The 22,263-nt window shown below is 31.5% G+C and overlaps 9 protein-coding genes across 11 annotated transcripts in view; 5 read left to right on the top strand and 4 right to left on the bottom strand.

Moving 5' to 3' along the window:
- The first annotated feature begins 1,433 nt into the window (after positions 1–1,433).
- On the top strand, positions 1,434–2,633 carry LOC111689599. Its single transcript, XM_023452069.2, has 2 exons — positions 1,434–1,864; positions 1,941–2,633. Exons 1-2 carry the CDS (start codon positions 1,535–1,537, stop codon positions 2,112–2,114), a joined length of 504 nt encoding a protein of 167 aa, XP_023307837.2. The 5' UTR covers positions 1,434–1,534; the 3' UTR covers positions 2,115–2,633.
- Positions 2,634–3,863: 1,230 nt separating this feature from the next.
- LOC111689595 (mediator of RNA polymerase II transcription subunit 17) lies at positions 3,864–6,258 on the bottom strand. Its single transcript, XM_023452063.2, has 4 exons — positions 6,068–6,258; positions 4,660–6,003; positions 4,174–4,597; positions 3,864–3,993 (listed from the first exon to the last, which is right to left on the bottom strand). Exons 1-4 carry the CDS (start codon positions 6,160–6,162, stop codon positions 3,910–3,912), a joined length of 1,947 nt encoding a protein of 648 aa, XP_023307831.1. The 5' UTR covers positions 6,163–6,258; the 3' UTR covers positions 3,864–3,909.
- Positions 6,259–6,850: 592 nt separating this feature from the next.
- Positions 6,851–8,021, top strand: LOC111689598 (RNA-binding protein 42). Its single transcript, XM_023452068.2, has one exon. It carries the CDS (start codon positions 6,981–6,983, stop codon positions 7,923–7,925), a length of 945 nt encoding a protein of 314 aa, XP_023307836.2. The 5' UTR covers positions 6,851–6,980; the 3' UTR covers positions 7,926–8,021.
- Positions 8,022–8,113: 92 nt separating this feature from the next.
- Positions 8,114–9,503, bottom strand: LOC111689596 (transcription initiation factor TFIID subunit 12). Of its 3 annotated transcripts, none has more exons than XM_023452065.2 (3): positions 9,351–9,503; positions 8,612–8,846; positions 8,114–8,553 (listed from the first exon to the last, which is right to left on the bottom strand). In XM_023452065.2, exons 2-3 carry the CDS (start codon positions 8,807–8,809, stop codon positions 8,233–8,235), a joined length of 519 nt encoding a protein of 172 aa, XP_023307833.2. In that variant the 5' UTR covers positions 8,810–8,846; positions 9,351–9,503; the 3' UTR covers positions 8,114–8,232. The 3 variants fall into 3 exon arrangements, with proteins under 3 accessions (XP_023307833.2, XP_046805285.1, XP_023307832.2); XM_046949329.1 differs by having other exon boundaries at positions 8,612–8,868; positions 9,351–9,480; XM_023452064.2 differs by having other exon boundaries at positions 8,612–9,204; positions 9,351–9,479.
- A 614-nt stretch (positions 9,504–10,117) lies between these two features.
- LOC111689597 (heme oxygenase 1) lies at positions 10,118–11,280 on the bottom strand. The gene is made up of 2 exons (XM_023452066.2): positions 11,001–11,280; positions 10,118–10,928 (listed from the first exon to the last, which is right to left on the bottom strand). Exons 1-2 carry the CDS (start codon positions 11,125–11,127, stop codon positions 10,222–10,224), a joined length of 834 nt encoding a protein of 277 aa, XP_023307834.2. The 5' UTR covers positions 11,128–11,280; the 3' UTR covers positions 10,118–10,221.
- Positions 11,281–11,767: 487 nt separating this feature from the next.
- Positions 11,768–13,628, top strand: LOC124419517 (zinc finger protein 724-like). The gene is made up of 3 exons (XM_046949328.1): positions 11,768–12,061; positions 12,124–12,647; positions 12,714–13,628. Exons 1-3 carry the CDS (start codon positions 11,900–11,902, stop codon positions 13,582–13,584), a joined length of 1,557 nt encoding a protein of 518 aa, XP_046805284.1. The 5' UTR covers positions 11,768–11,899; the 3' UTR covers positions 13,585–13,628.
- Positions 13,629–14,426: 798 nt separating this feature from the next.
- Positions 14,427–16,526, bottom strand: LOC111689593 (zinc finger protein 699-like). The gene is made up of 3 exons (XM_023452061.2): positions 15,847–16,526; positions 15,444–15,787; positions 14,427–15,377 (listed from the first exon to the last, which is right to left on the bottom strand). The coding sequence occupies exons 1-3, from the start codon at positions 16,234–16,236 to the stop codon at positions 14,486–14,488; spliced, it is 1,626 nt and encodes a 541-aa protein (XP_023307829.2). The 5' UTR covers positions 16,237–16,526; the 3' UTR covers positions 14,427–14,485.
- Positions 16,527–16,943: 417 nt separating this feature from the next.
- On the top strand, positions 16,944–19,265 carry LOC111689600 (zinc finger protein 271-like). Its single transcript, XM_023452070.2, has 4 exons — positions 16,944–17,178; positions 17,247–17,644; positions 17,705–18,262; positions 18,331–19,265. Exons 1-4 carry the CDS (start codon positions 17,041–17,043, stop codon positions 19,190–19,192), a joined length of 1,956 nt encoding a protein of 651 aa, XP_023307838.2. The 5' UTR covers positions 16,944–17,040; the 3' UTR covers positions 19,193–19,265.
- Positions 19,266–19,774: 509 nt separating this feature from the next.
- LOC111689594 (zinc finger protein 91) overlaps positions 19,775–22,263 on the top strand; it is a 7,326-nt gene continuing 4,837 nt past the window's right edge. The window contains exons 1-4 of the mRNA XM_046947951.1: positions 19,775–20,074; positions 20,137–20,519; positions 20,577–21,089; positions 21,138–22,043. Coding sequence (XP_046803907.1) covers positions 19,937–20,074; positions 20,137–20,519; positions 20,577–21,089; positions 21,138–22,043 — 1,940 coding nt within the window. The 5' untranslated portion in view covers positions 19,775–19,936. The remainder of the gene's footprint in view (positions 20,075–20,136; positions 20,520–20,576; positions 21,090–21,137; positions 22,044–22,263) is intronic.

The raw sequence follows: 22,263 nt of genomic DNA, 5'->3' as shown, positions 1-22,263 counted from the left end.
ATGATGGATAGATAGATATATAGATAGATAGATAGATAGATAGATAGATAGATAGATAGATAGATAGATAGATAGATAGATAGATAGATAGATAGATAGATATGTAGATAGATAGGTAGATATATAGATAGATAGTTTCTAATTAGTAGTTGATTGACTATTTTATGAACTAGGCAAGGTTAGTTAAGGAGGGCAGCCACTCAATCAAGCATGAGTGGCTTACATGGGTCCACTCTTACGAACTACCTAGTTGATTGACTATTCTATTGGTAATTCGTTCGACTATTCTGGTCGTTTGACAATTCTATCGACTACTCTAGAGACTATTCCATAGATTACTCTAGATACTTTTCTATAAACTAGGCTATGAACTAAATATTCAATTGACTATTCTAGCCAATAAACTATTCAATCACCTAGGCTATAGAGCAAATTATTGACACGTCTATTGGGTAGACTATTGACTAGTCAATATACTAAACTATAGACTATACCAGACAAGACTATATTCTAAACTATTCTATTAACTATTCTCTGGACTTGTCCATTTACTACTTTATGGACTAGACGATTTACTATTGAATAAACTAGCCACTTTACTAGTCTATTGACTAGATCATTGACAGTTTTATTCACAATTCTATAGAGTAGATCATAGAATGGTCTTTTGACCGCTTAATAGACTAATCTATATAGTTGTGTTAAACCTAATCTTTGTAATTGCCTAATTTTTTTCAATTATTATTAGTTGCCTTACTAACATTATTTTTGCGAAAAAAAATAGATTTTTGTTGAAAAAAATTGTGTGAAAATTATTAAATATAAACTTCTTAACCGACTATTTTCTTTAAAAAAAAAAACGTTATTTAAAAATCTGTCATACAAATGACTCATAAACATCCTGCTCTTGCACGTTAAAGCTAAAAAAACATAACATACATTTATTTACATTTCTTGCCTAGTATGTATGTTTGTGAGTGACCCTAAAATTAAAGTTATAACATTTGTTATGTAGTTGGCAGTGATTGAATGAATGTCAATATAACGATATTTTTCTTACAGTTAATTTCGTTGTTGCTGCTATTTTGGTCAACATTTGATTAATGAGAAACAAGGACAAACAATAAAACCACCCTTAAGAAACACACATACACACACTCCTAAAAACAAAAACTATATTGAATAAAAATAGCGGTACTCTACTAAAAACAAGAAATAGAAATAAACCAATTAAAAGAGAGAGAGCAGGCAAAAACTACAAAAAAATTTAACTACAAAAGCAAAAAAAATTAAATAATTTTAATAAAATATAAGTGATAAATACATAATAATAAAAATAATATAAATTTTTAAAAAATAATGCAAATTAATTTATATGCAAAGTGTTTTGTGTTGAAAAAAGTGTAAAGTTATTAAAAGAAAACTAGAAAAATCAATATTGGAAAATAACTAAAGTATTCAGAAACAAATTTCTTTTAAAATGTTTAAAAATCTTTAAGGTTTTTTCTTCAATTAATATTTATGTATTTCAACAATGAACAACAATGAAATTAGTTTAAATTCAAGTTTAAATAAAACATGCAGTATGAAACATCACACTAGACATAGTTTTCATTTAAGTGAAACCACCATCGAGGAGGAAGAGTCGCCACCAGAAAATGATAATATGCTACCGCATTTGAAACGTAATACACCCATACTCTTTTCCACCAATCGAGGTTTACATTTAAGAACCACAACTAATGCTAACACAACAGCGACACCAACACCCCATACTGCTAATTCAACGAGTAGTCATAATACCTCGCGAGCATCTGTCATAAATTCCTCCTATAATATGACATTTTGTGATTTAGAAAGATGGGTTAGTATTCGATTTATTTTTTTGTGGATTTTTATTCTTTAATTTGTGATATATATTTTTTTTTGGTCTTCTTAAGAGCACAAATCGCGCTAATACGATTAGCCTGGAAGATACTTTTACCATACCTAAACCTCCGGTTGTACCCTCATCTGCTGCGTCGGGTTCTTTGGCCTCTAACAGTTTACGCTTTTTACCACATAAATCTACATCAGTTCGTTTTAATGGTTACTCAAGATTTGATGTGGAATAGATATAAAAAAGAACAAAATTCTTTTTAAGATTTTGTGATATATTGGGTTAAGCTGTTTAACAAGTGATTTGACTAGACTATAGAGCAGTGTAGTGGCTAATCAATAGACTAGTCTATACAGTTGTCAATATATAAGTCTAGAGAGTAGTCAAAAGACGAATCTATGCAGTAGACAATAGGATTTTCTATAGAGTAGTCAATAAACTTATATATAGTAGTCTATTGAGTAGTCCATATAGAGTAATCTATAGACTAGTCTATACAGTAGCCAATAGATTATACTATAGAGTAGTCAATAGACTATTCTATAGAGTAGTTAATAGACTATTCTATAGAGTAGTCAATAGACTATTCTATAGAGTAGTCAATAGACTAGTCTACAGAGTAGTCAGTAGATTCGTCTATAAAGTATTCAATAGACTCGTCTATAGAGTTGTCAATTGACTAACCTATAGACTAGTCTATAGAGTAATCAATAGACAAGACTAGTCTATAGAGGAATCAATAGACTAGTCTATAGAGGAGTCAATACACTAGTCTATAGAGTAGTCAATAGACTCGTCTTTTAGTAGTCAATTGACTGATCTATAGAGTAGTCAGTGGATTAGTCTATAGAGTAGTCAATAGAGTAGAATATAGAGTAGTCTATAGACTAGAATATAAAGTAGTCTATAGAGTAGTCAATAGACTTGTCTATAGAGTAGTCAACAGACTAGTCTATAGAGTAGTCAATAGACTAGTCTATAGAGTAGTCAATAGACTAGTCTATAGAGTAGTCAATAGACTAGTCTATAGAGTAGTCAATAGACTAGTCTATAGAGTAGTCAATAGACTAGTCTATAGAGTAGTCAATAGACTAGTCTATAGAGTAGTCAATAGACTAGTCTATAGAGTAGTCAATAGACTAGTCTATAGAGTAGTCAATAGACTAGTCTATACGTAAGTCAATAGACTAGTCTATAGAGTAGTCAAAAGACTAGTCTATAGAATAGTCAATATAATAGTCTATAGGATAGTCAACAGAGTAGTCTATACATAAGTCAATAGACTAGTAGACATGTCTATAGAGTAATTAATAAACTGGTCAATAGACTAGCCTATAAACTAATCAATAGACTAACTACTAGTCCATAGAATAATCAATAGACTAGCTTATAGTCTATAAAATTAGATAATAGTCTAGTATATAAACCAGACTATATACGACTAGAGTAATCTAAATACTAAATTACAGTTTAAGTAATAGTAAAAAAGTTTTTTTTAGAAAGCCTTGTATAATATCTTCCAAAAACCATATAATTGTTATTTGATATTAAATCGTATGAGTGAGAGATCTAAATCAAATGTAATTATAACAAACAAATCTAATATTTTTGTAAATTTTCTAAAAAAAATTCTTTGTAAATAGTTTATTTGTAATTTATAAATATGTAATATTTTTTTTAGTCTTTTAATACAATTATTTTATAAATAAAGAGAGAGTAAATTAAAAATTAAACACAAACATTTTCTGTTTTAATTTTTTGGTGAAAACAAAAAAACTGCTTTTAAATGGACCCTCGTTGTAATAAAAAAAACTTGTTTATGAAATTTAACAAATTTTGTCAAAATACCAGGCCAACAGATTTCGGTAGCAAGTATTTTCATTAAAATTATTTGTAAAGCCTAAAAGTAGACTTTTGAAATCAATTATATCTAATTTACTTGCTGTTAAGCAAGTAAATAATAAAATTAATTCGTAACAGAAAATATATTTTTTTAAAATTTTTTTATTTATTATTAATAATAATATAACTTAAGCTGAGCTACTATTAAGTGAAGCCATTAAAAATTCCATTTTATTAAGAAAACTTTTGCCTTCGATTTTATCGAAACGAACCTGTAAAGAAAAATAGAAAAAAAAACAGAAATTGAAAATTTATTAACTCCTGGTTCACACTGGGAAATATTTGATTATGTGTGTGAAAGAGATGGTTGATATATCTTTCTCTCACACACAAAAATCAAAAATTTCCCAAACTAAGTTTCTCAGTGTGAAATTTTTCCCTTTCTAACTCACCTCCTTAAAATGACCACCCAAATTTTCCCAAAACTTTTCGGGCACCAAAGGATTCGGAAAGAAATCCTGTCTCGGACTTTTTGCAATATAAACTTTAACATCCATTTGTGATTGTGTACAGCGTATTTGTACCGCTATCATGCGATCGCTATTGGGAGAGGCCAAAAGGCAAGAACTAGCATTGCCTAATGGTTCAACTTTACCAATACCCAAATGATTACTATTCGACAACACCTGCCAGGCCATGCAGCGTGCCAAATTCAAGAGACAAGATATTTGATGAGAATTAATTTGACAGAGTATTAAATCGCGTAATTCTTGCGGTTCATAAGACAAATGCATAACACGACCATCACGACAAATAGCCTTAAGGGAACGCTCGCGTACATGAATGACCAGGGAGGTGCGATTGATGGTGTCGTAACTGAAATTAAACAATGTTGATGGTTTGTTAATGCGTTTAAAATTTTTTTTTCCCAAACATACCCATGGGTTACAATATTAATTTTAACACATGACATAGTCGGACTTGTCATGGCATTCCAATGTGATACAATCTGAGGATCTTTAACATCTCTGGCCAAAGTATCGAGAACATATTGTGTACGTTTGCGCATAAAAATATGTTGAGCTTGAGCGATAATTTGCTCCAGTATTGTTTGATATTTTGTCATCTCAACAAGACTTTGACGATCGGATGCCATGGGTCCAGCCAGCATACGTTTTTTGCTTGGACCCAAGGGACCACTGGCCGGATGTGGAAAAGGATGGTGGGAATTTTTATGATGTACCTCACGCAGCAGTTGATGTAGTGAGTGTTCTAAAACATGATCGTGATCATGATCATTTATGGGCGTGGGCTGGTTACTATCCACAGAAGTGGAATGACATAGAGAGATGATTAACTGAATGCCAGGTAAAAGTGTGGCACGAATTTGATTGCCTATAACAACATGCGGTATGGGAGCTTGCAGTTGTATGGCCTCCCTGGCCAGCTGGCTAAATAGTTCCTTGCAAAAGAGCACATTTTGTGCATCTTCTATAGTTTTTTGCCAGACACCACCTTGTTGTGTTGTATTAGGTCCATGACCCATTAAATTCACTGTAGCGGTACATAAATCTTCCTGATCTTTTTGTGTAATAACTTTAAAATAAGCCACTCCTTGCAGTTCTGCTGGTACTATAACTCTTAAAGCGGAATTATTTTTCGGTGAAGGATTTGGTAGTCCATTATTGGCACCTGTTGTGGCTAGGGAAGTAGAAGTGCCAGCTGCCTCCTCATCGGCTACATCTTCCGCTTTAGTGACCTCAAAAGTGCCACTCATGCCAAACTTAGAACCGGCCGTGCGATAACTTAAGTCTCCTATAATAGCATTCGATACCTTTTTCAAACGCCAATTTTGCCTTAAACGCAGCAATTCTATGTGAAAATCGGAAACATTACGATTACGCTGTTCCGTATGGGTATTTTTAAGACGTTCCGCTCCACTTAATAAAATTTGGGCGGCCTGGTTGAGAGCTTTTTTGCGACTATAAACTTGAATGATGGCATTATTCTTTTCAGGTTCTGTATCTGGCACAGGATCGAGTACAAGATAACGTTTATCTTTAGCTATTGATATAACATCCGCCAGTACACATACTTCTGTTAAGGCATCATTTAGTTTGTTGCGCACTGAATCCCAAGGCCATAAACTAGGCTGAAATTGTGCATCTTTGTCGGCTTCATCCGCTTGTGCTTTTTCTTCTTTTTTCAGTTCTTCCAAAGAAGTTTTGCTAAAATCTATTTTAGCTGCACATTTTTTAAGGGTTTCCGAGAGTGTCGGTGGCCTGTGATTTGAAAAAAAAATTTCTATATTGAACTGTTGCTGTTTTAGTTTGTTTTTTCACTTACGGTTCATAAATTTCAGTGCCATCATAACCAATTTCTTGTATTTTGCTTTCACATGTTGTTTCTACTGAAACATTAACAGAATTTGTAAAATTCATTGTTATATTAGGAAATTATTTGAAAAAAATCATTTATTTTGTTATTGCGATCAAAAACAACTTCATGCAAAAATAAAATAAAATGCAAGGCGAATTCACATAAGGTGGTGGCAGTTTGGCAACAACAACATTTTCCATGTATTTTGTTTTTGCATTTGGTACGCACTATTCAAGGCGAATTTACGTAAGGTGGTGGCACTTCGTTAATAACAACAGTTTTCATTTATTTAGCTTTTGTATTAAGAACGCAATGATGTCGAAAATAATAAGTAGAATTTAAAAAATGACCATAACATGGAATTCAGCGGCCGCCTCCCGGGTAAATAATTCATATGCGTTTCGTTATATAAAGTTTTCCAGAACAGAAATTTATTAGCGATCACTTTATCTATAAAATATAAAAAAATGAAACAATATTGTTAAATTTCTTATATACAAAAAATGTATGCAAGAATTAATTCTGACATCATTGCGTACCAGTAACAGATTTGTTACAATTGGAACTTGGTCTGTCGACAGTCGCTTAATTTCAATTCGTCGCTCGCACTTTCTGTGTGATTTGTCGACAGCGGTTCCAATTGTAGTGAAACTGTAAAGTACAAAAATAATCAGCTGATTGAATAACATTACCTTTTGTGAATTCAACTTGGCAACGCGCTTTTTCAGCTGGAAGAAATCAAGGCGAATTGGTATTGTTGAGAAATCTGCTGTCAAACGTATACTTTTTATTATATACGCTGGTAAATTCTTTGATAAAAATCTATTCATTTTCATAAAATTTCTACATTTAATACGAATTATTTTGAATTATCAACAACATGGGAACAAAAAGAAAAAATATTGAAGATGAATTGTCACGTTTCGAGGCGGAGATCTCCAAACCAGCATCTGCAGCCACAACCACACGCAATCTTTTCGTACCCAACCAGGTGAGACCTATAATAGCAGCCAATACATACAGCCAGGTACAGCAGAAGCTGCAACAACAACCCACCACAACAGCAAGTGCTGTGGTGGCGGCACCACCTAATATACAGCCTAGATTAACAGTACAACCTCCACCCATACCGCCACCAGCATTCATGCCCACTTTTGTACCCACACAAGCGGTAAAGGCTGCCGCGCCCGTTACCACTACACCAGTGGTGTTAAGCAGTGCACCGAAATTGTATCAGAGTCGCCAATCGGTAAATGTTCCTTCGGTACCGGTGGCCATGCCCATAGATGTTAATGCCATACAGTTTGATGTTACACAAAAACTGAAAAAGTTAAAAGCCGAAAAATCCGGTCCAAATCCCATTGCAGAAGAAGCCATAAAGGCAGCAAAGGCCTCATCGGCTTTGCAGTCGTTTCAATCAACCGAAAAGAAAAAGAAAGACCGCAAAACGGTGCGCATAGCTGGCGGTCAGGTGTGGGAAGATGCCTCTTTGGCCGATTGGCCTGACGATGATTTCCGCATCTTCTGCGGTGATTTAGGTAATGATGTCAATGATGAAGTCCTAACACGCACCTTCAACAAGTATCCCTCGTTCCAAAAAGCTCGTGTAGTACGTGACAAACGTACAGGTAAAAGTAAAGGTTTTGGTTTTGTTAGCTTTCGTGAACCGGCTGATTTTATAAAAGCAATGAAAGAAATGGATGGCCGTTATGTGGGCAGTCGCCCCATTAAACTGCGTAAAAGCTCTTGGCGCCAACGCAGCTTGGATGTAGTGAAGAAAAAGGAGCGTGAGAAACAATTACTACTGCAGTCATTTAATGCTTAGTAATGTTTTGTAAAACTTCGGCTCATATATTAGAATTAGGCTTCAATTTAGGTGCATATTTTTGGCTAATAAAATAATTATACATAAATAACATTTCTAAAAAAACTTATAAAATAAAACCCTTGAAATTTTTGATGAAAATAACTGAGTTTAATTTTAAATCTATTTAAAATTAAAACAAAACTACATTTAATTGGGTAGGTATTAATTCTATAAAATATGCATTTATTTTCCCTATACGACGACAAAATTAAATCTTATCAACTAGTAAATATTTTGTATATAAAAACAAAAAGGTAGTTTTTGATCAATATTTCTTAATAGTTTTTCGTATTAAAGCCAAACGTTGTTTATGGGCTTCTGTAATGGCAGCACGTTTATATGGTCTTAGTTCATCGGTACCAAAACCAGGAATCCACATATTCCATTTTCTCTCCAAATGTAATTGCACATCGCGCACCTCAACTTTGGATACCTTACGATGTTTGGCAAAGGCACAAGTGGCCTTGACTGCGTCTTCAACAAAATCATCAGCTATTTGCAGCAATAACTCTTCGACATCTTCATCCAGTTGGGCAGTGGTATCTACTTCACGTACCAATTCCAAAAGACGAGCTTTTGTTAAAATCTGCCAGATTTGTTTTTTATTATAAAAGCTTTTAATTTATTTAATATTATTTAATTACCGGTTGACTTTCGGGTCCTGTTAAAGGTTTTGCATTGGTATTTGTTGTATTTCCCGAAGAGGACGAGGAGGAGGTTGATGAACCAGTATTATTTGTTGTGGCATTCGTACCACCACCACCACCAGCTGCTCCTACACTTGTTCCAGTTGAATTAGAATTGTTGTTGGCCATTGGACTACTTTGAGAAGGTGATGCCATAATTATATCTTGAGAATCGTCACCACCAGCACCGTTACTATCAAAATTATTAAAAATATCTGACATTTTGTAGTTATTTGTATTATAAACTTATTTAAACCAAAACCGTTATTGTTTTACAAGGAATTTATTAAAAAAAAAAATAGGAATGGGGATCAAAATTTTAAGCAAATAAAGGAAATTACTAAATAAAGTGCACTCAGATAGTAAACAGAACAGGTGGAAAATAAACTAGATTAATAATGTTTGGTTTGATTTTATTTATTAAGTATTGATAGGTTGGATAGGTGGTGGTAAGGTGTTCAGGTGATATATATATATATTTTTTTGTAGGTATATAGAGATGTTTGGAAACAAAAAGCAATGGGACCGTATGTTTTCTTTAAAATAAAAAGCTGAAATATGTAGGATTTTTATTTAAAGAAGAAAAATGTTCAATTATAATAAAGGAATTAAAAAATATTTATAAATCATTAATAAAAAATAAGTATAATGGATATGGAAAAAACCAAGTTAAATTAATATTTTCTTTAATACGTACCTTAACTGTATATGTGTATAAATATTAGTTTACAATTTAATAACAAATTGATGTTAACTTAATGTTTATTGTATTTTTTTACAAGAAATAATCGTAAAAATTCTATGATGCTTACGCTTTTCCATGAAAATATAAACTGACATTAATAATAGTCTTCTTCATTATTTAAGGTGTCATTCACTTGGTGTTATTAACATGTCAGGGTATAAATAAAAAAATGTTTTAAAGTTGCCAATTGTATGTAAAACAACATAGTGAATATAAAGCATAAACTCATAATGCAAAAGTGTAATAATGCAAAATATATTAAAGAAAAAATTTATTAATATAGTTTTTCAATTAAATTAACTGATTTAGTGGGCCCGTTAAAGAAAAAACCAACAATAACCACTTTATTTTTTGTAATAAAAATCGCCTAAATGCACATATGTACAAACATTTTATCCGGCATCTTTGATTAAACACAGAGCTGGAAACTATAATATCTTTTCAATATTTGCTTAAACAAATTTTTGGGAGCTATGACCAATTGTGGACAAGATTCTGTACAAAATTTAAGAGGACATGACAGTTATAAATGAATATGGATTGGATTAGTAAAAATTATAAATGTTTAATAAGAATATAAATTTACTATTCACATACATATTTATATGATATGATATCATGTACATATGTAATTGTATATCTGCACATATAAGTCTATATAAAATTGTATTAATACAAGAAAATGTTATAAACTTTAGATTAATTACAAACAGTTTTTGTAGTTTTCTATGTCAGGTTAATATATTTAAATAGTTTTATTTGCTTTTAAAAATTTTACAAATTTATTTGTGTATTTTTTTGCAATAAATACATATGCAAGTTTTTAACGTCTTGCCAATTTAATAGCCAAATAAACTCCCACAACAAAGACAAGAACAATAGCTAATTTACGTAAATTAGCACGATTTACACCTTTAATGGAACGTACCACATCACTATTAAATAGAAAAACATTTTTACTTTCCTCTATAAAATCAGCTTTCATTTGTTCATCAAATTTGCCATAGTTTTCGTTTAGAACGGTTCTTAATTTGTTTTTCAAAACGGAAATCTTTTCCGGGAAATAAGTAGCTGCACAACCATCGGGACAGATATTAACTTGTGCTGGCATAGGTCGTGTTGTTAAATCATCTGGATCTGAAGGTTGTTCCAACTGTTCATTATTTTCCTCTTCTTCTAAAGTAGCATCTTTACTGCCCGGCCATAATTTACGTGCTACCATACGTTTCTTTTGCAACAATTGTCCACCGGACATAAGAGCCATATACATTTGATAGGCATAAGCGAATAGTAACATTTTATCAGTTTTATTAACCTGTTCAAGATGATCTAAATATTTACGTACGGCTGGACGAATTTCATAATTATCTTTCCAATTTTCACCATAAAAATAAACAAAATCTTTTTCAAAGGCTGCTGTACGATGAAGTTCTTTGGGTAGCAGTTCTTCTGGAAGATTAGTTTCGAAGAACTTATAAATTTCATAAAAACTTAAGAGGCCATCATACCAAACAGAATCATCAGTTAAAGCTAATTTTGTTAACAAAGAAAATTAAAATAAAGTTTATGACAAAGAGAAATGATTAATCTACTGGAACTTACCAAATGCAAATTTAGCATTAACCAAGACATCACTTAATTTATGGACTTCTTTTGTAGCGGCTCTTAATTCTTTGGTAAAGGTCATGTCAGGCTCAGCTGCTTTATTATTATCCTCGGCTGTAGACATTTTTTGATATTTATTGTTTATTTATATATTAATAGAATATATCTTGATGTTTTCAATTGTATTTTATTATATTAAATGAATTTTTAGCAAATTTAATTATTAATATCAACTCGAATGGTGTATTATCTGCGTATTATTTAACTAGAACAATAAAAAAAACAAAGTCAGTCAACTTTGTGTATAATACGGAAAAAAAATTGTAAAAAAAGATCAAAACAAAAAAGAAAAATAATAAGCAAAACAAACATGGAAAATATAATAAGGTGCATCTATAAAAGATTAGAATATCAGCTAGATACCGCGAAGACAAAGAAGTTGTTTAAATGGCTTCACCTTTTATAAATACACCTTGTGTAATAAATTCACAAGTAGTGTTAACCATCTGTTTTGGGGAAAATCGCTAATTATAAAAATATTTTAAAATTTCTGAAATAACTATTCAATCACAATAAAACGTATTATTTTCATGAGTTGGTTTAGAATTTGGCTCAATTTATTTTAAAAATTACAAAAAATTGTCATTTAATCTATTTCTTTATTAAAGTTTATTTTCTTGGTACTGCCATATTGTATATTTTTTAAGAAAACATTTTCCCCTAAAAATACGGAAATCTCTCTAAATTCCTTGCTTGTAGTATGGCAATATTTTTCACAACAATTTTATTGTTTACATTTTTTCTGCAGAATTATTTACTTTATTATATTAGCAAAATAGTAATAATAAATATAAATTTTTAATTGTTCAATATATTAAAAATTGTATTACAATTAAATGAGTCCTGCCAAGACTACGGGAGTTACACAAATAAAATCACAAAAATGTCGCTGCTGTACAAATCCATCTTCCAAGTTTCTTGAATTAGACTCGGCCAATAAAAACTGCGGAACAGTTAAAACCTACAAAGATGTTTTATATGAAATAATGAACATTAAAGTATTTGTTATTTTCATAGCAATAACTTAATTATTAATAAACTTTTTTTGTTATTTCCACAGGTCTCCCTTAAGCAGGAGAAATGTTTGACACAAAAACTTTGCCAAAAATGTTCCACACAATTAAATAATTGCTATAAATTTATAGCACAAGCTAGAGAAGTCTATGAGCAGTATTTGCAAACGTTGGATGAATTAGGTGAGCTAGTGGATGAAGAGGAAATTAAGGATGATTTTGAGAATATACCCGAACCGCTTATAGAAGTTCCCATTGATTTGATTAATGTGGAGAAGAGTACTGATCTTATAACAAAAGAAAGTCCTTTGGCTACTGAGAGTAGTCCTTTGGCAGCTGATGAAATTAAAACAGAACCTTTAGCACTGGAATGTGTGGCTAAAGCAGAAGAATTTATGAATATTGATAACTTAGGTAAAGACAAAGATATTAAAGAAGAAAAACCCGAATATATAGATTATAATAATAGTAACAATGCTAATAACGACAAAAAGGATAAAAGAAATGATTTAACCCTAGAGCAATTTACACCAGAACTCACAATAGATGCTGCTATACATGAGGAAGAAAGGTTTGTATCAAATATAAGCAGCTGATGATAAGATATTGACAAATTTTTCTCTTTCAATCCCAAAAGGGAACATTTTGATACATTTAACTCTGATTCAGAAGATGATGAGGATGCTGAAGATCCTATTTCTGAGGATGATTTCGATAAAGATCTTTCTAAAGCGCCCATAGCTATATCTTGTGATATTTGTCATAAGATCTATAAAGATAGAGTAGCACTAAGGACCCACAAACACTATACGCACATGCCCGATGAAAAGAAACGACCATGCCCCTTGTGTAGCTTCAAATCTAGTCGTCTTTCCAATTTAAAGGTACACATTGGTGTTGTACATGGAGCCGACAAGGTAAAGGAGATTTTCAAGCCGGCCGATGATAATGGTGTACAATTTCCCTGCTCTATTTGCCAACAAACATTTCGTCGCAAAGACACTCTACAGAAACACATCAAACGTATTCACCAAAATCCCCAGCCCAAGGAACCGCGCATAAAGGCGAAAGTGCCCAAGGAAAAAGAACGTTTTCTCTGCACTTATTGTGGTGGCTCATTCCGCACGAAATACGGCCTCAGTCGTCATGTAGTTATACATACCGGCGAACGTCCGTTTCCCTGTGAAATTTGTCAGAAAACCTTTAAACGTCCCGAGGATTTACATATGCATCGTATAATTCATAGTGATGCTAAGCCACATCAATGTTTACAATGTGGCAAGGCATTTAAACGTTCCGATAAACTGAAAATACACATGAGAGTCCATTCGGAATTGCGTCCCTATAAGTGCAATGAATGCGAGAAAACTTTCAAATATCCCAATGTCTTAAGTACACACATGCTTATACATACCGGTCAAAATCCGTTTCAGTGTAAAACTTGTGGCGAATCATTTTCCTTAAGGTCATCATTTAATACTCATTGCTTAAGAAATGGTCATTTGTAATGAGCTAGAGAAGATGTGGGTGTTGTTAAGAGTTAAGAATAATTTGTAAGATATTATAATTAAGAATAAAAAAAAGAAATAATTTAAGATAAAACTTATAATTGTGTTATTTTAGTCAAAACTTTATAAAACCATGCAGAGCAAATGATTACAATTTCAGAAAGTTTGCTCTTCTATACACTTTTTTGGAATCAACTTGAAGGACTAAGTTTTTTTTTTAATTTTAACAACATAATGGGGTTTCCTGTCACTATGTTATTGTATCATCGACACCTGAAATTATTCCCTACTCTTCTTCTTCTTCGCTCTGGTTATCCAAGCCAGTTAGATCTAAACCCAGCAGACGAGCCGCATCTAACGGCTGGGTCCAAAGGGATTCAGGTTCCCACTGAGTTTGATTTGCCCTGCACTTGAAAAAGTGTTGAACATTGTGTGATCCTGTGTCACACGCAGGGCAGAGATTTTGAATGGTGTCGTTTCTCGTTTGCATAGTGTGGGTTGACTTTCTCCCAGTGTTATACTATCACCGTGGGCCTCTGGTGGATAGTATTCAAAGCTGTCTTGTATGAGCTCTCATCATCTATGTTATCCAGGTGTTATTGGATGTCGCTCTCATATAGACGAAGATCATTCCTGACATGAGCCTGAAATCAATTAGATGGTGGTTCGGGTGGTCCCTCAGATGACATCCCAGTAGTAACTGCTTTGACAGCATGATATTGTGTTCTATGACTGAACATTTTGTAATTCCATTGTGTCGTCGGATGGAGTGCAAAAAGTTTAAGGATCTAGTTTCAATTGCTAACTTTTTGAATAGGAAAAAAAATAATAAAACGATACAGTTAGAGATTACTTTACGAATCTTTATTTAAAACTAAAATATTTATTTTCACAATATATTTCACTTTACATGACCATTTTTCAAACAGTGATTATTCAAAGATGTTCTTAACGAGAAGGCTTCACCGCAGGTTTTACACGAAAATGGTGTTTGTCCCGTATGTATATGCATGTGTGTTCTCAAAACACTGGGATACTTAAAAGTCTTTTCACATTCTTGACACTTATATGGTCGTAATTCGGAATGAACTCTCATGTGAATTTTTAATTTATCAACACGTTTAAATGCTTTACCACATTCCGAACATTGATGCGGTTTCTCGTCACTATGTATGACACGATGTAATTGTAAATCCTTAAGGCGTTTAAAAGTCTTACTACATATTTCACAAGAAAATGGACGTTCGCCGGTATGTGTAAGTATATGACTTTCCAGACCGCATTTAGAACTATACGATTGTCCGCAGTAGGTGCAAAGAAAACGTTCTTTATCCTTTGGTTTAGGTTTTTTATGTGACGTTTTTTCTTCTTTGGCCGGTTTACTATTGTGTTTTCTTCGTACATGTTTGCGTAGACTATCTTTACGTCCGTAGGAACGAGGACATAAACTACAAGGATATTTTTTACCCGAATCCAGTACTGGTTTAAAATATTCCTCAACTTTATCCTGGCCATGTACTAAACCCATATGTACTTTCAAAGCTGAGGAACGACTGGCTTTGTAGGCACATAAAGGACAAGGTAGTTTATCTTCTTCTGGCATATGCGTGTAACGTTTGTGTATTTTAAGAAATTTCTCATTTCTATAGATCTTGTGACATATATCGCAAGATCTAGCTAAAGTTTCATCATTTAGATCCTCATTATTATCATTTAACGACTCTGGTTCGTCACTTTCATCGTCATCATCTTCCGAAGAATGTTCATCCGAATTGGAATTTGGCAACAAATCTCTGTTGCAATAGAAATATAAAATTACCACTTTGTTACTTGTATTTTCATGTATTTTAAAAACATACCTTTCTTCATGAGACTCTTCATTGTGATCGACAAACATTGGCAAAAGATTTTCACTTTCTTCATTTTCTTCTTTTATATCCAAATTACATTCAATATTTAATGGTTCTACTTTTAGTTCTTCATGTATTTCTTCCGCAGATGTTGTTTCGGATATTTCTATTAACGACTCTTGTAAATGTTCAATATTTTTAATATCCTCTTGAGTTGTCTGTTGTTCGACTATATCAAGATATTGACGGGAAACTTTACAAGCCTGCTGTATAAATTTATAGCAAGTTTCCAATTGAGCTGCACATTTCTCACAGATTTGTTGCGGCATATTGATTTCTTGATATGTTGTTAACTAAAAAATAGATAAATATTTGTAAATTTTTATTTAGACTGGTTAATATTAACACTTACACTTAGCTGTATTATTTCGTATAAAACATCCCGATAACTTTTATCCTTTCCTTCATTTGTCTTAGTATAATCATCAAGTTGTATAAAGTGTTTCGAGGGATTTGAACAACAACGACAGTTTTCATTAGTTTTATTATTTTCATCTTCTGCCATTATTTCCAAATTTCTATGCTGTACAAAAGGCACAGCATTCGATGTTAATGAACATTTATTTAAAACTTTTATAATATCGGAGGGTGAAAAGTGATCAGCACATATACGAGAGTTAGTCGAGAATTGTATACGACAAATTTCACTCCACTTTTTTCTTCTGCGTTCATCTTTTGGAATGTTGAATAGTAAACCATTTTCAGGGTCTACGTTTTTATGGCAAAGGCAACAGTTACGCATATTAAACTATTCCAGTTTTAACTTATAACATCAATAGTTTATCACAAAATTCTTTAAATATACATATTTCCTTAATTGTTTGATTTTATTTAATAATTGTTTTACAAACTTGATCAATTTATTAAAAACCTTTACATTGTCTTACAATTTGTAAACATAAACAAATAATGAAATATTGTTTTGACAGATTCACTGAACCACAAACAAAAAACTGTTGAAATAATAACATATCTTAAAACGTTTTGATATTGTTTAGCTTTAAAAGTTGTTAAAGTCCTGATTTTATTAAAAAAATTTATATAAAATTACATTCTAATAAATTTGTAATATTTTTTTTAATAGATTTGTTATGTTTTCGTGTGTTTATCATATTATTTTTGTTTATCTTTGTGAATTTTGTAAACAATGCATATTATAAAGTTGCCAGATCAATTTTTAATATAACCCCGTTAAATAGTTTTTATACTTTACTTGTACATATAAATTATATATAACTTTTTGTTATATGTAATGCTAAATATCTGCTATATCCTACCAAAAAAATACTAAATTTATATGATAAAAACTACTTATAGTATTGAGCTAAATTATATACTATCCTACAAGAACAATGACAGTCATTTAACCTGAAGTTGCATGCATACCTTCCCCACTTTATAGAGTTTTATTAATAAGCTATCATTTCACGGTGAGTTTAGTATAAAGAAAAAACAAGAATTATAAACACAAAAAAGGTGTTTGATTTTCTATTTAATTGGAAAAATTTGATTTGGAGTGCTCTTAATTAATAAATAAAACATAACAATGACTGAAAATCCGATAAGAAAGTGTAGGACTTGTCTTAAAAATAATACAAAATACTTTCCAATCAACAAATATGTAACAGGATACAAACCAAAAGTCACCTATGGACAGCTATTAAAGAAATGTGCAAATTTTGAGGTAGTTTAAAACAAATTCAGAGTTTTATTAAAATTGTTTACATTAATGTATAATTTTTTATAATTTAGTGCCCTTCCCGGGATAATGAGAGTTACATGCCACAATATTTATGTTTATTATGTTGCCGGGATTTAAGAAATGCCTATGGTTTTATAAAACAAGCCCAATATTGCAATAAAAAGCTATTAAATGTTATAGCAAAACAATTGTCTAGTCTGCAGGAAAAGAACATCATATTGCGAACACAGGGAAGTGCACAGGAATATCCAATTACAATCAAAAAGGAAAGTAATAACGATGAGGGTGATAGTAATGCAAATATACAGGATAACATTTTAAATGAGTTTAGAATAGTAAGTACAAGTTCACTTCTAAAATCAGAAGTTTTGGAGGAAACAAACGAGGAGAATGAAGAAGCCATTCAATATTATGTTCATGAAATTGAAGATGAGGAAATTGAAGAAAGGTATGTGTTTAGCAGTTTTGGGTATACTAATAAAATAAAAAAAATCAATTTTAATTCTAGTGAACAAAATAAGCCTAATAATACCATATTAGATTGTTCCTCAACCTCCAATACAAACTTCACAGAAACAGCCTCAATCAATAATCTAGAGGATATTGAAATTGATACAGTGTGTCCGATATGTGTTAAAACAATCAATAAACAAGATAATATAGTAACACATATGCGTATACAACATGATTTTGAAGTGCCTAGAGAACTTTTAAATACGCAAACATCAAATCAACAGGAACAGGAAGAGTATCCTAACATATGTACAAGTAAAACGAAAAGTTTAAATCGTATGAAAAACCTCAAAAAACGAAGTAAAGAGAAAAAGCAGATCACGAAACGTTTGGATAAGATAATGAAATGTAATTTATGTGACTATACGACAAGACATTATTCAGCTATAAGTTTCCATCATCGCTCAAAGCACGGCTCAGAAGATGACAAATTTAAATGTAAATTTTGCTCTTACACGACTTGTAGAAAGTTTCGTCTAATAGCTCATGTGAAAAATCTACATAAAGAATTAATAAAAACTCTTAAAGCTAATGCTGATAACAAGGAACAAGGGTAATGATTCCAGTAATCTATAAATGTAAATTTATTTACAATAAATGTTTTTTTTTTCTCAATTACAGTGATGATAACACCACTAATCCTTATGCCACTTCTAGCGATGACGAAACTCTTTTAATCCAAAAAACTGCTAAATCTTTAGAAACGCCATATTTTAACGACGAAATGATGGAGGAAAAAGAAGCCTTAAGTGATGAAATGTTTATAAGAAATATTTTTAATATTAAAAAGCGTAATGTGAATACATTTTCCACCAGATCTTTACCACAACGTTGTGATATATGTGGCAATATTTATAATAATTATCGAGCTCTCAAGACCCATCAAAAAAATGTACACATTTCCGAAGAGAAATATAGTATATGTAATCATTGTGGTAAAAAGTTTAAAAAACCAGCTAATTTACGAGTACATATTAATAATGCTCATTTGCCCAAAGACACGAATGAAACTAGTAAACCGTCAGCACCGGCTGCACCCAAAGAAAAACGTTTTATGTGTACAGAATGTTCTTATGTTTGTGCCACGATAACTACATTAACCATTCATAGAAATCGCCATCATACCGGTGAAAAACCTTATAAATGTGACATTTGTTCTAAATCATTCTTTATACCATATGATTTGAAGATACATCGTTATTTACATACCGGTGAAAAGCCATACAAATGTTCATATTGCTCTAAAGGTTTTCGCAACACTGCACAATTGGTAAAACACAAACGTATACACAGCAAGGAACGTCCGTATAAGTGTAAGGATTGTGGCAAGAGTTTTACACAAGCGTATAATTTAACATTACATAAGAGAGCTCATTTAAAGGAAAAGAAATTGAATTGTACGGTTTGCGATAAGTTTTTTGAAAACCTATCTGAATTGAATATCCATCGTATAAATGAAAATCATCCGGATGTTGATGTTTAAAGAATATGTTAATAAAGATTGTTTATTGTTAAATTAAAAAAAAAAATAATTATGAGAAAATCTTTATATATAATTTCTTTGTTTGATTTAATTTTAATTCGTTTTAATTCGGGAAAATATGCGTTGAAGGAATGGGATTTTTTAAGTTGTGGCCTCCGGTAGGTTAGTTGTTAGAGTTCTGGTCCGGTAGATCGGATGTGGTGGGTTCGATTCCCTCCAGAGGCACTGGTTAAGGAGCGCACAATAGGTCCGATATTTTAGGTGTATTTGTATCTATCTATCTATCTATCTATCTATCTATTTATCTATCTATCTATCTATCTATCTATCTATCTATCTATCTATCTAGCTATCTGTCTATCTATCTATCTATCTATCTATCTATCTATCTATCTATCTATCTATTTATTTATCTATCTATCTATCTATCTATCTATCTATCTATCTATCTATCTATCTATCTATCTATCTATCTATCTATCTATCTATCTATCTATCTATCTATCTATCTATCAATCTATCTATATATCTATCCATCTAAGCTTACTTTTACCACAACCAGCTGCTGAAGTTAAAACATCCTTTATAAACTCACCCTGTAGATATTCTTTTTATTCACACCCACTGTAACAAATGCTATCAACTTACAGTGAATTTATAGTAAAACAGCAACAATTATTCAATTCAATAAACAAATGAATTCTAACACAATTTAATGGTAATTAAATAGAATTTACTAAAAAAATGAATGAAAATCCTATACAAAAATGTAGGACATGTCTTAAGAACAGTACAAAAACATTTCCTTTAACTAAACAAGCTAGAGGTTGTAATCCCAAGAGGACCTATGGTCAACTATTAAAGGAATATGCTAAATTGGAGGTAATTACAAGTTTAATTAAAAATTATTAAATGAGTCAAATATTTTCTATCATTTTCTTTAGTGCCCACCGGATTATGAACGTCTTATGCCTAAATATTTATGTTTTCTGTGCTGTCGTGAATTGAGAAACACTTCGACCTTTATACGTCAGGCTGAGTATTGTAATAGTAAACTGTTAGAAGTTATTTCCAAACAATTGGATTGTTTAAAAGAAAAAGTAATAGATTTGCCAGAAAATGCAAAGGAAATTGAAATTAAAACGGAAAAGGAAGGTAATGAGGGTGATGATGATAACGCGATAAAGGTGCAGGACACTTTAGATGAAGAATTACATATTAAAGACATGAATATACTTTCTAAATCAGAAATATTGGAGAAATCTGAATCGGATAATGAAGTTAAATTTCGATATGACGACAATGAGGAAAAGGATATTATTGACAAGTAAGATTGCTTACAATAATATTTTTAAACACAACATTTATTCATTTCTCTTGCTAGTTACGAAAACGATACAAATGATTTATCAGGGCAGTACGGAGAGACACAAATTGACACAACCTGTCCGATATGTCATAAAGTAATGAGCCGACGTGATAATTTATTAAAACATATGCGTTCCCAACATAATATAGAGACGCCTAGTATGCTATTAGACAAAGAAAAGCCAGAACAAGATATTTTTATCTGTAAAATGTGTCCAAGTAAATATACAAATAAATACACGTATTTATATCATGTTAAAAATAAACATGGCATTGAGGAAAGTACCAGTAATCTAAAGGTAAAGGATAAAATTATAAAATGTCGTTCATGTGATTATACAGCTAGAACTTATGCTGCCCTTAACTATCATACTCGTTCGAAACATGGTTCGGAAAAGGATAAATTTAAATGTAAATTTTGTTCATATCTTTGTTTGAAGAAATTCGACTTATTAACGCATGTGAAAAATTCACACAAAGAATTAATCAAAACCTTAAAAGCGGAAGCAGTAAATCAAATGGAAAAAGGGTAACATTTTTTGGTTTTATTTAACTTAAAACTATAAAATAAATTTAGTTTAAATTTCAGTGTTACTAGTACTTCTTCTGACTTGTTAAGTATAGAAGATGAAGATGATACAATTAATAAAAATGCCGACTCCTCTAGTGAGAGTGATGATGACATACCATTGGCACAAAAAATCTCTAAAACTAGCCTAAAGTCTTCTGTTAAATCTAACGTAGATAGAGAAGAATTTAGTGATGAAGAATTTATAAGAAACATTTTAAATATCAAAAAACGAAAGCCCAAATCTTTATCTAGTAAATCCTTAGCCAGACGTTGTGAGGAATGCGGTAATATTTACAAAAACTATAAAGCTCTATATGCCCATCAGCGACATGTTCATATCACCGAAGATAAATACAGTTTGTGTCCGCACTGTGGTAAAAAATATAAAAGAAAAGCTGATCTTAGGATACACATTGAAAAGTCGCATATACCCAAAGATCCTGCAGAAAATACAAAACAACCGTCAAAAGTTAGAGAGAAACGTTTTATGTGTACAGAATGTTCGTATGTTTGTACTACAATTACAATTTTAAATATTCACATAAATCGTCATCATACCGGTGAGAAACCCTATAAATGTGATATTTGTTTTAAGTCATTTATAGTACCGTACGATTTGAAGATACATCGTTATTTACATACAGGCGAACGACCCTATAAGTGTCCAATTTGTTCTAAAGGTTTTCGTGATAATTCCCATATGATTAAACACAAACGTATACATAGTTCGGAACGTCCATATAAATGTAAAGATTGTGGTAAAAGTTTTACTCAATCATATAATTTGTCAGTGCATAAGCGTACTCATTTGAAAGAGAAAAAGTTGAATTGTCAAGTATGCGGTAAAGTATTTGAGAATAGATCGTTATTGAATTTACATCGTATGAATGAAAATCACCATGATGAAGTTATGTGAATGGGAAAAAACTATCTATTTATTACATGTTTGTATGTATGTATATGTATTGAGTTTAATAAACGTATAAAAAATTTTTTTTAAATAATTGTTTTTGACTTAACTATTGATAGATAGATAGATAGATAGATAGATAGATAGATAGATAGATAGATAGATAGATAGATAGATAGATAGATAGATAGATAGATATATATAGATAGATAGATAGATAGA

This window comes from Lucilia cuprina, chromosome 4 (assembly GCF_022045245.1).
Source record: "Lucilia cuprina isolate Lc7/37 chromosome 4, ASM2204524v1, whole genome shotgun sequence".
NCBI lineage: Eukaryota > Metazoa > Arthropoda > Insecta > Diptera > Calliphoridae > Lucilia > Lucilia cuprina.
Note: the sequence above shows the minus strand (reverse complement) of the source record. Positions and strands in the feature narration are given on the sequence as shown.

Excerpts from the sequence above, each read along its gene's own strand:
- LOC111689597 (XM_023452066.2), bottom strand. The coding sequence starts at position 11,127 with ATGTCTACAGCCGAGGATAATAATAAAGCAGCTGAGCCTGACATGACC. Across the intron at positions 10,929-11,000 it reads TAATGCTAAATTTGCATTTG|CTTTAACTGATGATTCTGTT; the intron begins GTAAGTTCCAGT and ends TAACAAAATTAG.
- LOC111689598 (XM_023452068.2), top strand. The coding sequence starts at position 6,981 with ATGGGAACAAAAAGAAAAAATATTGAAGATGAATTGTCACGTTTCGAG.
- LOC111689593 (XM_023452061.2), bottom strand. The coding sequence starts at position 16,236 with ATGCGTAACTGTTGCCTTTGCCATAAAAACGTAGACCCTGAAAATGGT. Across the intron at positions 15,788-15,846 it reads ACGAAATAATACAGCTAAGT|TTAACAACATATCAAGAAAT; the intron begins GTAAGTGTTAAT and ends TCTATTTTTTAG. Across the intron at positions 15,378-15,443 it reads GAAGAGTCTCATGAAGAAAG|AGATTTGTTGCCAAATTCCA; the intron begins GTATGTTTTTAA and ends CTATTGCAACAG.
- LOC111689595 (XM_023452063.2), bottom strand. The coding sequence starts at position 6,162 with ATGAATTTTACAAATTCTGTTAATGTTTCAGTAGAAACAACATGTGAA. Across the intron at positions 6,004-6,067 it reads GGCACTGAAATTTATGAACC|GCCACCGACACTCTCGGAAA; the intron begins GTAAGTGAAAAA and ends TTCAAATCACAG. Across the intron at positions 4,598-4,659 it reads ATTAATATTGTAACCCATGG|TTACGACACCATCAATCGCA; the intron begins GTATGTTTGGGA and ends GTTTAATTTCAG.
- LOC111689600 (XM_023452070.2), top strand. The coding sequence starts at position 17,041 with ATGACTGAAAATCCGATAAGAAAGTGTAGGACTTGTCTTAAAAATAAT. Across the intron at positions 17,179-17,246 it reads AGAAATGTGCAAATTTTGAG|TGCCCTTCCCGGGATAATGA; the intron begins GTAGTTTAAAAC and ends TTTATAATTTAG. Across the intron at positions 17,645-17,704 it reads GATGAGGAAATTGAAGAAAG|TGAACAAAATAAGCCTAATA; the intron begins GTATGTGTTTAG and ends TTTTAATTCTAG.
- LOC111689596 (XM_023452064.2), bottom strand. The coding sequence starts at position 8,875 with ATGTCAGATATTTTTAATAATTTTGATAGTAACGGTGCTGGTGGTGAC. Across the intron at positions 8,554-8,611 it reads CAGGACCCGAAAGTCAACCG|ATTTTAACAAAAGCTCGTCT; the intron begins GTAATTAAATAA and ends CAAATCTGGCAG.
- LOC111689599 (XM_023452069.2), top strand. The coding sequence starts at position 1,535 with ATGAACAACAATGAAATTAGTTTAAATTCAAGTTTAAATAAAACATGC. Across the intron at positions 1,865-1,940 it reads TTTGTGATTTAGAAAGATGG|AGCACAAATCGCGCTAATAC; the intron begins GTTAGTATTCGA and ends GGTCTTCTTAAG.
- LOC124419517 (XM_046949328.1), top strand. The coding sequence starts at position 11,900 with ATGAGTCCTGCCAAGACTACGGGAGTTACACAAATAAAATCACAAAAA. Across the intron at positions 12,062-12,123 it reads ATGAAATAATGAACATTAAA|GTCTCCCTTAAGCAGGAGAA; the intron begins GTATTTGTTATT and ends TTATTTCCACAG. Across the intron at positions 12,648-12,713 it reads GCTATACATGAGGAAGAAAG|GGAACATTTTGATACATTTA; the intron begins GTTTGTATCAAA and ends CAATCCCAAAAG.